The sequence below is a fragment of the Onychostruthus taczanowskii genome, unplaced genomic scaffold, assembly GCF_017590055.1.
Source record: "Onychostruthus taczanowskii isolate IOZ18803 unplaced genomic scaffold, ASM1759005v1 scaffold29, whole genome shotgun sequence".
In the NCBI taxonomy this organism is placed as follows: domain Eukaryota; kingdom Metazoa; phylum Chordata; class Aves; order Passeriformes; family Passeridae; genus Onychostruthus; species Onychostruthus taczanowskii.
Window position 1 is genome coordinate 7,097,288 of NW_024500239.1, and position 16,609 is coordinate 7,113,896.

General features: G+C 40.8%; 1 protein-coding gene across 3 annotated transcripts in view; it reads right to left on the bottom strand.

Annotated features, from left to right (window-relative positions):
- Positions 1-16,609, bottom strand: part of CARMIL1 (capping protein regulator and myosin 1 linker 1) — a 190,211-nt gene that overhangs the window by 9,449 nt on the left and 164,153 nt on the right. For all 3 annotated transcript variants that reach the window (XM_041408078.1, XM_041408077.1, XM_041408076.1), the window contains exons 30-34: positions 14,038-14,104; positions 13,522-13,718; positions 9,452-9,558; positions 6,800-7,232; positions 1,610-1,688 (exon numbers count right to left, since the gene is read on the bottom strand). In XM_041408078.1, the coding sequence (XP_041264012.1) occupies positions 1,610-1,688; positions 6,800-7,232; positions 9,452-9,558; positions 13,522-13,718; positions 14,038-14,104 (883 nt within the window). The remainder of the gene's footprint in view (positions 1-1,609; positions 1,689-6,799; positions 7,233-9,451; positions 9,559-13,521; positions 13,719-14,037; positions 14,105-16,609) is intronic.

Genomic DNA, 16,609 nt, shown 5'->3' on the forward strand with positions numbered 1-16,609 from the left:
CTTGCTGCAAGTGAAACAGCGGGCAACCACCTGCACCCGTGCGTGTGTGCATACAAAAGAAGCAGGCAGCATCCAGACACAAAGCAAGGAAAAAAAACCCCAAAACTTCTTCTCCTTCAGAACCACTAGCTTAGTTCTCCTGTAACAATATTCAGCAATTTTCCATTAACTTTCTTTCTTTTCTTCCTGACCTCAGGCCTTCTAACATTATTAGAAGTAATTTAAAATAAATTAGCCCAAGCCAAAGACTAACCATAGCTGCAACAATGAAAAGAAGCCTTGGGGAGCTCTCAAGCAAGAGTGGTAGGGAAACAACTGAGAGCTGGAGGCCAAAAGGAAGAGGCAAGCACAGTGCAGTGAGGTGGGGTGAAATGTGTCATATACAGAGACGATGACCAGAGGCAACTTGAGGTCAGACACCCCCAGCTACTCCAATGCCCAAAGTGCAGACTATCCTTGCTCCTCTGACTTTAGGATGCTGTCTTCAGGGGACACATACAGTTCACAATGTCCTCCTCAAAAGACAAGCAGGCTTTAAAAGCACTGATTTATAAATTATGGCATGCTTTGAATATGCTTTTTTAAAAAAGCTTTAGAAAGACATAAAACTTCAAAATTGACCTTTGAAGTGCTGAATCAAGATGGCCACATTTGGATTTTGATTTCAGCCTGCTTTTCCAGCCTTTTTTTTGGTATGTTTTAGCAATCCTGTGTGCCAGGCTTGCAGGATATCACTGCTGCTGAGATATCAGACCTGGATTTCCTAGTTCAGATCACTCCTTTCAGGTAGTAAAACAAACCACCAGAGCTGAATCCCTTTTGAAACCTTCACTGGCTAGTCCCCAAAGTATACATGCAAACCAGTCTGCTAGCCTTGTCCTCAGGTGGCTGAAGTGTGGCACTGCCATGTCAGGGCCAGGACTGCGGTTTGACAAGGGCATGGAGAGATGAGGTGCAGAGGGAATCGGTGCTGTAAGCACTGCAGGGCTGAACACCATTTCGTACACAATGGAGAGCTGCTTTGTGCACATGAGCAGTGTCCAGGGGCCTCCACAGCTTTGCAGACAGCCCTGGCTTCGATCAGACTGGTAAAATTCTGGGAAGAGCCAGCTACCATTGACTATGAGTCAGCACTGCTGACTGACAGACTGACAGCACTACAGTCAGCTGAAAGTCAGCACTACTCAAGTTAGTATGAGCAGACCTAAAGCTCGAAAACTGGTCATATTTCCATCCTCAGATACACTGAGCACTTCCACTTCTTTGTGCACAGGCATTTTTGCTGGCTCTTGGGTTGAGCTTCAGCTTTGCTGATCCCATTAAAAGCCAGCCTTCTTCCAAAGGCACCCCAGCCACCTGCACCAAGTACCTTCCCTCCTGTGCAACAAGAGTAAAAAAGTGAGCCATAACCTCAGCCCTAGAGCTGACTTCAAGAGAAGTGCCATCCATAGCACAAAAAGTGAGCTTGTTTCTAATTCTCTTCACATAGTGTAAACTCCTACTTTGCTTAACCAATTGCAGACCTTTAGTCTGAAGAGGGAAGTGAGATTTTGGACATCAGGCATTTTGCGTTTTCTAGGAAGTTTATACCAGGAAACTTATACTGTACCTGTACCACTTCCATCCAGTCGTTCTGAGCTCATTGCTGTGTCAAAAGACTCTCTGGGAGTTGTGTCATTCCCAAGTTTCTGAAAGAGTGAGAAAAGCTCTCAGATTAGTAATATATCTGCAATTAACACAACTCAGTTGTCCTATTAAGAAAAACCCTCTAATTTGGAAGCCATCAGGCAGAGAAATCAGTGATAGCAAGAAACGTTGCATTCTCTCTCTTTGTTTCAGATCTTGGAGAGTTAAGGGGGAAGGAAACTACCCTGATTTGCACCTAACACTGCCACATGCCTACCAAAGCTGCAATGACACACTGCCTCCTATGTGTCAGGCCTCCTAACATAGCTCTGGATCTAAAAGCTTTTTGTTTGAAATGAAAACCTTTTTCTGAAGATCTAGATTTTGAATATGACTGCTGAATTGATCTTATGCTCTTCTACACAGAAGAATAACTTCTTATTTTAGATAAATCTGCAACTACAGAAGTAGCTGTGCTCACATATTTACAGGATTCCCCTAAAAACCAACAGACCTTATTCACTGAAAAGTTTTTAAAGCTACTCATCACCAGCACTGCTGGGTGCTCAGCACCTCAAAAGAAAAGGGACTTCTGGTTTATGTGCTGATATTTTGCCTCTCTTCTATTGTAAATAATAGGTTTCTAACATCTTGGTCTCAAAAAAAAACCCCAAACTTTAGAGGCCTTTATCATGTTATAGCCAAGTGAGGCTGAAACCTGTGTATTCATCAGGAGAAGTTTATATCTGCAGCACTTGCAAAAGAACCTTTAAAGGAGGAGAAGCCTCCTTTTACTGCCTTACCTGCTACCAAAGCTTAGGCAGAAGGACAAATGAGAGGATTGAAAAAAAGCACATAGAAGTAGGTGCAGGATATACTAAGAGAGAAAGCCTTATAAAGATAAGACTAGGAGTAAAAGTGAGATTTTTTTTTAAAACTATGTAGGGATAGACTTCTGCAGCCAGGCAGCTTCAATCTTGATCTTTATTTACTATTTCAAGACAGTCAGTGTGGCAAATGACTTAAAGAAAATTATTTGTTCTGGTGAGCACTGTATTTGGTTATATACCCATGCATAAGTAACGCTAATGTGTTCAGGTCACTGCTACTGCTCCAACACCAACTCTGACTGTCCCTCCCATAGCATTCAGAAATCTCCATCACGTGCCACACAGTGTACAAACATGATTACTACCTTTTGGGGGTTATGACCTGGAAGACTGCTAAGTATAGCATATAGTTTAAAATGGGACAACAGGAAACACAGGAAGGAAGAAAATGGTTACAAGTAGCAGAAGTACATGCCTACTATAGAAAAATTGATGTATTTGGAGTGAAATCAGTATTTCAAATACAAGCATCAAGAAACGATCTCTAAACATCCCTGCTGGCTGTGTGCCTTTCCCATGCATTTCAAGAGAAGATGATTTTTGGGGACTGATGCAGAAGACAGTGTAACTGGCCTTACAGATTTACTGATACCTCCACTTTGCTCATGTAATTTGACAGCTCCTAAAACAAAGCCTCTCTTCAATACAACAAAGAGAACGGAGATGCTGAGTGTTTACCATTCCTGTATAAGACCTGGCAGAGTGATGCTATTTCCCAACCTCTCCTCTAAGAACAGGTGAACACTTAGCATGGCACACTGCACTAAGGAGGGTGCTATTAGAATAATCATTAAGCTTCCTGTGCTGTAAAAATACCCTGATACAATGAAGTCTTCTGGACAGATGAACTCTAGAAATGCTGTGACTTGTAGGGCCAGAATATTTAGCTGCAGTGTCCATATGGACAAAACAAAGTCACTTCCAGAAATAGAAACACTAGGGCTTTGTGCCACTGGGCAGATCTCAGTTTTTGTTCCCATTTCTTGACTGACATTGATATTTTGGCTAAATTTTCACCTGTTCACCTCCTGAAGTTACATGTTTTTCTATAAGACTGTCTTGGCCATATATATTTTTAAGGAAATACCACTCTCCTTTTGCTGGACTTTTCTTCTGTACCTCGGAAAAAAACACCTATTTTTGCAACACTCTTTTAATGGAATGTAAATTCTCTTGAACTTTCACCGAGAAACTAATTTTCTTATGCAAATACTGCAGAAAGATGCATAACACTTAACTACAGTAGATGACTTAGGAGAGCTGCATGAGTGTATGAAACTAATTTCACTGTAGTTCCTTCCTCCCTCTCTAGTTATGGGACAACTGGGGAAATATGACCATGTACCAATACAAGCAGAAAAGCCAGTGCTGGCACCTATTAGTGTAGTACTTAAAAATGCAATTAGGATGTGAGCATGTTTGGCTACCTACTGTAAACACATTACAAACAGCTTATGGTCCCCAGACAACACTAAACACTGGCAACAAAAATTTACCCTGAGAAGTCATATCAATACAGGTGAATTCATTACATAGATAAATAATGCCCAGGCTGTATTTTTAATAGGAATTTGTGCAAAGCTGGAGAACACTGCAGAGATGGTTGCCACTGAGAGGGAATAAACAGGCTATAAATGATGGTTTCCTCGTGGGCCTTGCTCAGGTATTTAAAAATCCAGTGAGGAACACTAGATGGAGCTAAAAGATCTATTTATGTGTGCCCTGCGGCAACACTGATCTCCAAATACTTGACTCTACCATTAGTGCCAATTCCCACGTCGTTTTCTAAGCAAAAGAAAACAAAAATGCATTTACCATCTTTCCATGTACTCTGCACCTGCTCATCACTTTTATCTGTAACAAGACTGTGGTAGGGTATGAATGAAATAGTAAATTCCTTCTGGCTTTGTTTTCATGTAAAATAGCTCAGAATATAAGCAGCCATCTGTACCTTGCAGGAAAATGCAATTTTCTATCATACTGAAATTCTGATAAATTTGAAAGTATTACAGAACTTGATATCATAACCATCCTAAACAATGTCGCAGAGGGATGCTATCTCTACAGCTCAGGTGTCAGGATACTGCATGATTTCCACCTTCATGAGTATCATGAATAAAAGTGCAAACCTAAACTATTTGATATTGTGATGGATGAAGTATGTAAAAAATGCTTTTGAACAGCACTTCAAATTTGTCTCCTCTGAGCAACATTAAGGATAGATAACTCAGTACTCTGCTGTGTACATATTCCTATTTCAGTTGAGTTTTATTGTCACACATTTATATATGTATATGTATAAAGGCATAATTTTGCATTCCATAAATATAAAATTGTACAAAAAATAAGACTGATAACATTATTTTCTTGTAATTTAAACCTGAAATAAGAGGACTAATCTTTCCAGCCAGTAATTAAGTGTCATAGAAAAAAACCACCCCAAAACCTTGGAATAGGTAACAACAACTTTTACTTCTGAAGGATGAAATTAAAGTTTCCAGTTAATGTTATGAAAGCTCACCAGTTGAAGAGGACTTTTACTTTCCCCAGTTATAAAAAAAGTTACACATGCTAATATTCTACCTCAGTCACGTCCTTCCAGATTTGACTCACTTGACTCAGATTTGACTTGTAGATAGCAAGTGTTAAGAACCCAAAGAGCATGAAGCATACACAATTATGCACTTGTAAAAATTAATATAATCTGGAACAGCTCGGTATTTTATAAATTACAGGCAAGGCATAATACTCTTATTTAAAATCATATGGCATTTTATTTGAAAACCTGGTACTTTAGAAGTCAATGAGACTATTCATGGGCATTACTTAATACCAATGAGAAAGGAAGGAATTGGTCATTCTTTAGAAAAATCGTTTCTGCACTGAGGATCCTTTTAATGATCCATAGATAACTGCATTAATTCGAATCTGCTTGTGACAAGACTCTGGTGTCTGCAGGAATGGCTCACACATCATGGCAAGCACTGTAAGGCCATGAAGAAAGGCAAAAATGCAAGACAACTCTGTACGTGTCAAAGGAAGGAAAACACAACAAAGCACAAGAGCAGCTTTACTGTAAGGTAACACCTTTTTAAAAATGGACTTTGGGTGCCTTGCTTGGCCACAGCAAGACAACTCTGTACGTGTCAAAGGAAGGAAAACACAACAAAGCACAAGAGCAGCTTTACTGTAAGGTAACACCTTTTAAATGACAGGGGACAGTGATGGCAAACGGAGGACATCTGAGTGCCCTGCACATGGAAGAGGAGGAGAGAAGTGAAAAAAGGCTGATTCTTTGGTACTTGTGGAATATGCCAATTGCAGCTGGCAGGAAGCAGAGGATAATAACGGGGAAGACCAATGGCAAATGGGCATCAGGCAAAATAGGCCAGCACAGAATGCTTTGGAGGAGCACAAGGATATTCCACTCTGTACATTTGCAGAGTGCAGCAGAGTTCCTGCCCAGGATCAGCACTTCACAGAAGAGAAAATTACAGAGAGCAAAGGGAATCTGGACAGACAACTGGAAATAAGTTTTTAACAGGTTATTTTCTTTCATTGTTAGTATTTGAAATACATAAATCAAAGGCATAAAAATAATTAGGTGTGGTACAAAAGGACATAAAAATCAAAAAGTGCAACAACAAAAGTATATGCCAAATGTTGTAAACAGCGACTGGTAGCCAGATTCACTTCTCTGCATAGAATATATAATTTAATATACATCAGACTTCTCCATCTGTCTATATAATTTTCTGAAAGAGTACAGCCACTGTACTTAACTCTGCCACATACCTGAGGTATTTGTGTGCAAGGGGCACACAGTAGGAAGCCTGTCCTAATTTTATCTTTTTTGAAGCAATTCCAGTGTGCACTGTGAACAAACCACACATCATACAGAGTGGAGATACTGAGCTGGGCTTACTAGTTGGGCCCAAGTTATTCTGTGATATGTGCAAACAATTACATGTCCTCTTCTGTGTTTGTGATGGTCTGACACCAAGTGCAAGGGCAAGTGTCACTACCTCCCCAAGGGGAGCGAAAGTGCAGGTACAAGGGTGCAACTCCTGCTCCACATGTGCAGCCTGTGCCTTGCCCAGTCTGTGTTCAACCACCACAGCAGAGAGCAGTCCTCTTGCAGGAACACCACAATCCCTGTTGGAAAGCAGGACTGATGTGTCAAGCCCCAGCCACCAACCCTTGCAGTCCCAAACCACCTCTCCTGAAGACACACAGTTTGGCTCTTTTTTTTAACAACTCAAAAGAAATCAAATTGCCTTCACCTTTTGAGCAGAGGCTGCTCTCTTCTCCTGCTTGGCTTTCATTTCTGCAAGAAGTCCGCTGCCCATCACTTGCACACCGTACCTCCGGCCTCCCTGGGGGCTTCCCTTGCTGTCACCCTTCTCAGCTTTTGCCACATCATCTGTCTGCACTTCCTCCAGTGAGTCTGGAGTCTTTAATTCCTCAGATCGCTCTGTGCCACCGTTCTGCTCTGCAGGCTTTGCCTCCTTCTTGCTTGTGTCTAAAGCTGGGCTTTTTGCAGCAACCTTGGGTGAGGAGGGCTCCTCAGCCACTGACACAGTCTGGGGGCGTTCAGATTTGGAGCCTCTTGATTTGATTAAGTTAAGGAAGCCACTCTTCCTCGAGTCCCTTTTCTTCTTCTCATCACCTGCTTCACTGTGCTCGCTGCTGTCTGAACTTTTAGTTGATGGTCTCCTGAAAAAGAAACAGACATTTCAAACTTTTCTCCACTCCCCTCCTCCCTTTTTTAAATAGTATCAAATTACTTCTTCCAGGCAAAGCTAATGTTTTCTATGACCCATATATTGCCCTAGGCCCAATCATTACCTGGTGTCTCTATATAAACAACAGGACAATTAGCATTGATCATATAATCTTGAGGTTCCTGTGCTGCTTTGTGCAGTTGTTTCATCTGCACTGGGAATCCAGCTGTTTCTAACACCAAACAACTCTAACCAAGCTGTCTATGCACATGGATATCGGGTTTGCATGACCAGGTTTTGGCAGTAGGGGGTCTAAAGGAGTGGCTTCTGTGTAAGGAGTCCTCCTGCTGAAGTGGAAGCAGCAGCAGAGAATGTGTGATGAACTGATTGCAGCCACCATTCCCTGTCCCTGGTGTCTCTGGGGAGGAGAGGGTAGAGAAAATCAGGAGTGAAGTTGAGCCCTGGAAAGACGGAGTGGTGGGGAGAGGTATTTTTAAGATTTGATTTATTTCTCATAGTCTGATTTGATTGGTAATATATTAAATTTATTTTCCTCCAAGTCGAGTCTGTTTTGCCCATGACAGTAACTGGCAAGACATTTCTCCCTGCCCTTATCTCAACCCAAAAGCCTCTCTAATATTTTCTCTCCTCTGTCCAGCAGGAGGGGAGTGATAGGGCAGCTATGGTGGGCACAGGGTCGACCCACCACAACAAACAATTTCACTCTGCTCTGTTTCCAGAATGCACTGTCTGTGGGTTGCACTTGCCTAGTAGTAAAAGGAGAAGAACTGATGTAGGCACATGTTTAACATGACTTTTGGGAGATCTTGTTCTTTAAAGGCCCTGCTTGAAAGAGGAAATAGCTGGCACAGCCACTTTCTCTTAGTAAGAATACAGAGGTCATTTTTATAGTGCAGATGCGCATCTTCAAAAAATCCAAAAAACAACAACCAAAAAAAAACCAAAAAAACAAAAAAAAAAAAACCAAAAACACAAAAAAAACTAAAACCCAAAAAAAACAAACAAACAAAAAAAAACCCAAAAAAAACCAAAACCAAAATAAACAGAAACCACAAAACCCAAAAGAGCAAACAAGCAAAACCAATCCCTAAAGAGCCCACCTGCCACTAAGATTTTCTAGAAGCATCTTCTGAGCAGAGTATGCACACTTAAGGAATAAGCTGAACATGTACATATTCACATAAAAGCACGCAAACTGGAAAGAGAGCCAGTGGTGTCCCAAATAAAAATCCTCAGCAATGAGTATGGCCAGGGATGGGCAAGCAGGGATGGTGCAAGTTCACAGGGACATGTGAAATGGGCAGCTGGCAGGCACAGGAGAATGCAAGCCTGTGAGCACCCTGAACTTAACCTGCTTAGTACATTTTTCAAAGCTACCATAATTTCATGCCTCCTCATAGTATATCATACGTGGCTTCACGTGTCACTATAGGTATCTATAACTCATAGTGACTTCAGAACATTTGCTTTTCCTGGCATAGCTATCCACCAGTCACACTTACTGTTTTCCTTAATGGAAAACACAGAAAAAGTCATTCCAAGCTGCCTGGAAATCACCCTTGCTTTCTCATTTAGTCTGTGTATGCATGTGCACAAACACGCATGAATTCAAGAACATCTACATGCATGGTTCTGTAAATACACAGCCAGCTCCAAAGCAACTGCATAAGCTCTATAACTCTTATATAAAGAAAGAGACATCTTTCAGATTAGTGTTTTGCTTAAACCTGGAATAGTACAAATTGGTGAAACACATCTTAAACATATTTCAAAACCAGCATAAATCTACTGTCATCTACAAAAACGCTGTAACCAACAGCACTCCTCACTAGAGAGAAAAACCAGGTGCACAATGAGCACTGGGGAGACTCTCAACCAATACAAAGCTCTGCTTCAGCTCTAACAAGCTTCACTGAAGGGTAAAATTAAGTCAACTGAATTATAAAAATAAACACTAGTCATAAATCCCCCCAGCATGGTATAGTAAAGCAATTTATTTCAAAGCAGCCACTTTTAAGGACAGGTAATTGAATTCACAATGTCTTGACTACTAAGGTATTTTCTGACTTTGACAACAGCACCCCCAGATACTGGGAACAGGAGTCAAACACAGCTTGAAAGTGCTGCTTGCCCAGTTATCAAGATGGACTTTTTTTAAAAAATAACTTCTAAAAATTTTTTTAAACTTACTTTGAATCCATTTTTGTCACTTTCTTAGTGAAAAATTCATCCACACCTTCATCCACTCTCCCCATGAGGCCATTCTGATCCCCTTCTGGTGGTACTCCAGCAGACACCTGACAGAAGAAAAAACTCTCTCTGTTATATAATAATCCAACCATATTTGCTCCAGTGATAATAATTAAGAGTTAAGACATTATAAAAATTCTGTGTGCCAACCAGAACTCAGTGCAGACAACAGAATCACCACTGGAATTCCCCCTCTAGTCAGGCCAGCTGATGCATTACATCAAATGCAAAATAACCCAAAACACCAGTGACAAACTGGATGCTGCAATGCATGAGGCCAGGAATCAAATGCCTTGGGCTTGAGAGAATAGAGGTCAGTCAGACAAGCAACAAAACACAGAAAAAATAAATCCTGATCAGGTGGTGACCTGAAGAGAAAGTATTTTCAACAGCCAGTTGTTTCCCTATTTGGAGAAAAACCTATGTTCTGGATTTCGGACTTAGAGATTTAGAAACAGAGCTCCGGCAGGATAACAAAGACTTTTATAATTCATTCAGTCTAGCACTTCTAAAAGCAGAGACTCTAAATACAGAATCAGGTGTTCCATTTTAGGAACCAAACACAGACTTTTGCTCAATGTCTGAAAACAACTAACTTGCTCCCCATCTTTGATTTCAATGCCCACATTTTGAATATGGGTGACCTCAGGCATATAAACCAGGCTGGCTTTGAAATACCTGCCAACCACAAAGGCCCTGTGAAGATTAGCTGGTGACTCTGCAGCCTCCTGAAGATGAAACAAGCAGTCTCCTGGGAGGATTTCTCATGTGGTCTAGCTCCTGTACCTGGCTTTGATGTGGAAAAGCTCTATTACCAGTAAAGATACTTCCTTAAATTCAAATGCCACATGGAAACCTTTTAGATGACTACAGAGGACTCCCTAAGACCCAACCCATTTGCATTCTTGGTAGTGCTAGGGACCAGGACACAAAATAACAGGGTTTGTAATTTGAAACAATTCAAATCAAGGAATCTCCTAGATGCCACTATAACTCAAGAGTAATCCCAGCTTCTCTTCTGATGTGGAATACAAACTTTCTATGCTTCAATACTCTTAAAAGCTGCTATTAATATCAAACCCAGTCTCATTAAGTCAGAAAAGTGGGCTTCATGTGAACCATGCTTTGACAGAGCCATGAAACTTTTAACTTTCCATTCCTGAACCCTGTTATCTGTGTTATCAAAGATAACAGTTAATATTTTTTTGATACCTGCCGTAGCAATCTAATACCGATCTGAAAGGAGCCCACCTGGTAATGACTGCTTTATTGCCAGTCAAATTGGCAACAGATTTTCTACGGAGAACAGTTCTATTCTAAATTAGCACAATGATTTATCAGATTTCCAACTTTGGTATGTTGTGTAGCGAGCTTGCTTAGCTGGAACATCTCACAGTAGGCAGGGGTGCACATGCCTTCATCTGGGCTGGTCTTGGTGACAAATCCCTTATCACTGGCATCTCAACCAAAACACAAAATAGAAGCTAATGACGCACTTTACCAGAAATGAGAAGCCACTGCACATTGATACTGTAGTCCTCCAGGTAGTAGGGATAAACATAAAAGTATCAAAAGCAAGAGCATCTCCTGAAGGGGAGCTAATTCCAGGATCCAATGATCTACAGCAAGTGAGAAGATCTATCTCATAAAGAGAAAATAATCTGCATCTGAAACAGCAGCAAGTTCCCTACAAATAACCAAAGATGTACAGAAATGTTGATGGTCTAATAAGGTCCTCAAGGTACAGGATATTCTTATAGCTGTTTGTTGTAACACCTTTTAGTGCCATCATTAACTGTAAGACTGAGCTCTGGTTTATTTTGTGTTTTACACTCCTGACTCTCAAAAAAACCCAAGTGTTAAGTCTTCATTTGTCCTTTTTTATGTCTTTTTTAAGCTTAAGTTTAAAAGCAAGCATGTTTCTTTGTTAAGGAAAAAAAAATGGCTTTGAAGCAGAAATAAGTAAGATGAATCACAATCTCTTTCATACATTAGAGATTCACCTCCTTTGCTGTACTAAATCTTCGCACATGAAGGAAGAACTCATGAGGTTAAGATCTCACAAAAATCTAAATTATAAACAACTGTTTTATCATTTTGCTTCAAAGTTAAACCTACTTGAGACTGGATAGCTTTGAGTTTTTCTTTTTTTCCCTCTCATTTCCCCCCTCTCTAAACACTCATTCCAGTAGAAACTCTGACAAAACTATAAATATTTCTTCTGCCCACCCACACAACCCAAGTTAGAAGTTTGTTTCTATTTTTTCTCCATTTTCTGCTTTTTTCTTACATTTTTCAACTTTTAAAGAACAAATCTGTTTTCCAGCAAAACCAGAGAAGTACAGCTATGATCATCTGAGACCTCTTGAATTACTAAATACAAATAATGGGAACAGCAAACAATCCAACAGAGCTGCTTTAAGTGGCAGAAAAGGTCAAGATTTTGCCTCTCACATTTCAAGTGCTTTCCCTAAGCACTGCTTTCTGTATTCTTGAAGTGGCAAAACCAACAGCAAATCAACTCTGCAAGCATTGTCACAGTCCACTCCTGACTCTGACCTCCAAAATCTGTTTCATTTTCAGAAGCATCAAAACAAACATCTTAAGTCTTTCAAAAATTTGTTTGGACTCATTTTGAGGTCAGAACTAGTAAGGAACTAAGTGGTTCATAAAAACAAGACAGGAACAAACTGGTTTAACAAAAAAAAAAATTCTCTTTTCAATTTCTGCAACTAAATACATTCCCAATCTCCTAATTAATTCAATATGGATGAGCATTTCCACAACACTGCACTACCATAGGAAGTAAGACTTCTCTACAAGGAGTAACATTTTTGTTGCTGTTGAAGAAGATACTGCATGCTAGTTCCATGCCTGGTAGTGAAGCACTTGCCCCTCCCACACCCCACTCCTTGCACCTCCCTGCGCTGATGGCACAGCATGCGCTGAGCTTGGAAGCAACTGGGAAAACATGTGTTCTGCAGCAGTGGAACTGGGAGAGTAAACACAGATGTGTTTTCACTACATGGAGACAAATCCATTCTTCTGCTACCTCTAACCTTCCCAGTGAAGCACAAGGGAATGGAAAGTTGGTTTGAATATTCCCTTTGCTTGAATGTTTTTCCCCTTCCAAGTGGTACAAAAAGCACTCCACTGCCTGATACGATCTTTCCCAGCATTAGGGAAATTTTCAAGGATACTCGCAATTGGAAACCCTCAGGAAGCAGAAGAGACCACAGGCATTTAACACAGAGAGGACACGGCTGCCCCTTGATGGGGCTACTCATCGCATCAGCTGTGCTCTGTTGCGGTGAGATAACTCTGTAACTCCTCCAGATCTGTCCTCACATACCCCGAGGACATACCATCACAGAAATAAATCTTTACTGATGCCATGTGCCAAGGAAATGGAGCTGTGGGAACTCCACGCACGTATATTGAGTTCACACCAATGCCTTTCGTGAACAGACAGTGCTCTTCTGTTTTGCCTTTCTAAGGCAGGCTCCAGCATGAAAAGCAGATCTGTGACTATGCAGATTTGCTGGCCCAAACACCATCTTCAGTTTAGGAGCTGTGGGAAGCTGGGTGTCACAGAGCAGCTCCTCTGAGAGCTGATAGAAAGAATTCATGCCAAGTTAGCACATCTTAATGCAGGCAGAAAAAAGGATTAAGACTTAACAAATCCTTGCAATATAATTGAAAAGTCTCATGATATTTTGTGCATTTCCTGTGAAAGTTCCAAGCACCTCCAGAAACTGCTTCCATGAAAAAAAACCAAAAGCAAAATAAAAAAGGATAAAACACATCCTGGATTTAGGCTGTGTCAAACAAGACAAAAAGCTTGTAATAGGGATAGCACACTGAAAGACATGAATACTAGAAGAAAAATTAGGTAGTTGCTTACAGCTTTTATACCTTCAACCATTGTCCTCATTACACTGCAAGACCTGACTCACGGCAAAAAGCAATCAACACACGACATTGCCAGCAATATTTTAATGTAGACTCACTGCTGCTTGGCTTGGCTGCTGCTTTTTATTCCTTTTGGGCCTTAATTTTGTAAAGTGTTCTAGTTTCCTTCCTTCTTCTGACGGCAGCTCTGAAATGAATCCAGAAGTTCGTTTGTCTGGCCTGCTGGAAGGAAATGGTGGGTCTTCTATATGGATAGGTACTTCTTCCAGTGCTTTATCTAGATCAAATTCCATTTCTAAGAGAAATCAAAACTTTCTAATTAGATTTAACACGATATTTAAAACAAAAGACAATGCAATTCTTCTTTCTGGTGGCAAATAATTATAAGCACATTCAGGGAACTCTAGCCACAACATCTCTGTGAGCAGAGAGAGCACTGTGAGCAACTATTTACTATTAAAAGCATTAGCAGAGTCCCAAAACAAAGCAGCCAGTGTGGGCCACAAATGCAGTCCAGAGGGAGGGAGAATCACCTGTGCTATTCAGTCAAGAACCATCTAGAACCACCTCAGGCAAGCAAAGAAACAAAATGGTTTTAAGGAATTCTCACTTACCAAAAGCTCTGGACACTGGCCGGAGCATTCTACTGTGGATGCTTTTCCTTTTTGATTTAGGAGTCATCTATCAACACAAAACAAAATAAAAAATTAGTTTAGGGGACAAAAGAAATTACAACAAAACAGTTTTTCAAGCCTATGAACCATTTAAAGATCTGATTTGATTTAACACCAGAAGGGAATGGGGTTTTTCCGCCCTCTTTCATACATTCAGAACTTTTTCTAAATTTATATTTTAACTGACTTTGAACAGAACCAGGGAGGTAATTAATTTTTCCTACTAAAAGTGCAGGCTGCACACAGGATGATTACTGAAATTGTCCAAGCATTAACTCTTTGATCTCCAACTGTAAAACAAGGGAACTATTAAAATCTTACCTCTGCAGAGATCACGAGGGACTCATTTAAGACTTAATTACTTTGTCCAATACTGCAGTTACTGACAATACCAGGAATAGTCTACCCCTTGTTCTGGCTTTTATTTTTCATACAAAAAACACTTCCTCAGTTAATTTGTTAGTGGCATGTTACTGGGAATCTATGCTTCTGGACATCACCACACAGCTCACTGAATTTCCCTAGGAAAATGAGCCTTGGAGAATACAACCATCCTTCAAAAAACAAAACCACCCTGTCAGTGTTGGCAGTATCTGTAGCAAACACATTACTTCCCTGGACTTAAGACACATTGAGAAGAGGTGGAAAGTTCAGCATATGTTCAACACAATTACTGAATTACTGCTATCAGTCTTCTGATCTTCATGTTGCCAAAAAAAAAAAAGGAGTACGGTGCCTTAAGAGCACAAATACCCAGACTTAAGATTTAAGTTAATTCTTTTTGGAAGAAAGTTGTCTCTCTTGTCTTGACTGAAGCCTTCTGAAAGTTTACATGGTGATAAAGACAGTTTTGCTACAGGAAATGGATGCATCAACAATTCCAAACCTCTTAACATAGCCCAGCATTGTCAGAATTTGTGTTTAAAAGTTGAACTGCAGGTTTTCTCAAGAGTTAAAATCACTCAGCTTCTATAAATATGTGCTCCTTTTGTGGTAGAGTTGTGCATACTGGCTTTAGTGATACCCATATACTTCCATTAACCTGCTAGTCTTGAAGCCTCGTGACTTCAAATCTAGTGGCTTCAAATTCTGGAGTATCAGTCAGCAAGCTGTTATGGCTTGCCACTCATTAACAGAATTGTTAATGATGGATAGGAGTATCTATTTTATATCAGCCAGAAAAAACACAGTTGGCATTAACATTTCAGACAAATCATGAACTGTTTAAGACAAACATTTGCTAGTTTTTATGTATGGAAGGCTCAGTGCACAGACTCGCATGTGCTGAATTCATATTCCCAAAGTAGTCCCAAGGATCATTACACCACTACTCACATGCTCAGGGTTATGACAGATTTTTATGTCAGGACAGCTATTACCCTTGTTCTCAAGATCAGAAAAGGACTTGAAGACTACAGAGTGGGCAGTGACAGCACTGCCTGGGTAACAGAGCTCTGGTTTTATTGACATGTACGTTGTTGGGAAAAAAAGATACCTTCAGCTGTTGCAGGTTTCCACTTCCACATTTGGCAACCATCAGTAAATGACACAATAGTTTCAAGATTAGCCAGGAAGTAGTTTGCCACCTGAGCAGACTCACTCTGACACTAATGAGCAGGCAAAGTGTTGCTGCATCAAAAGGCCAAACACTACTTTCAGAGTTACCAATAAATTAAATGCAATGAATTCAATGGTGAGTGGCTGGAGAGGTGCTGAATTTTTTCAGCCACAACTGCAGTGGACTGTGCAAGAGGTAGGCAGCTGGGCAGCCTCTGAACTGCGCGCCTCAACAGCTGTCCATTCATCCCCCAAACCTGAAAGAACCAAAGCATTCACACCTCATGTAAGAAAGAGCTGAAGCAGCTCAGCATTTGGGGAACAGCAATCACAAGTCACTACCAGTAGTCCTGGTTTCATTTCCAGACACAGCCCCTTTCTCTTGTGAAGGTACATTCACATGCATTTTGGTCTGTTTCCCGATTTTTTTGGGTGGTGTGACTGGAAGTTACATTTAGTATATATAGCAACTCCTGTGCTAAAGAAGACCAGAAGGGAGGACAGAACACACGGCTGATGGAAGAGCTCTGGTCACGCAGCAGCTGCACAGCCAGTGTTCTGAGTGCATGAACACAGACAAGCTGAGAGCTGCCTCGGCCCAGGGCACCAATGCAAAACAGCACAGGGCAAGTTTTGAGGCTCCTGTGCAAGGACTGGAATGCTCCAAATACTTCTCCAACAGCCAGGAACAGAATGATTTCATTTTCCTTCCCTGACAAGAAAATGCCCCCAGATGACCCTGCAGAGTTTGTGCTGATGACCATAAGCCAGTCTCTGCTGTAACTTACTGTCAGCTTGGCATGAGCCATCAGCAGCTTGGTTGCTGGGGATAAAGGCAGAGGGATAGAGATGCTTCCCATTTGCTTTAACAGCATGAATAACAGCTCCACATACACTTTTATTTGAAAACCTTCTGTTTTCTAGCCTGTTTAGGAAGTGCACAGATGAAAGGCTT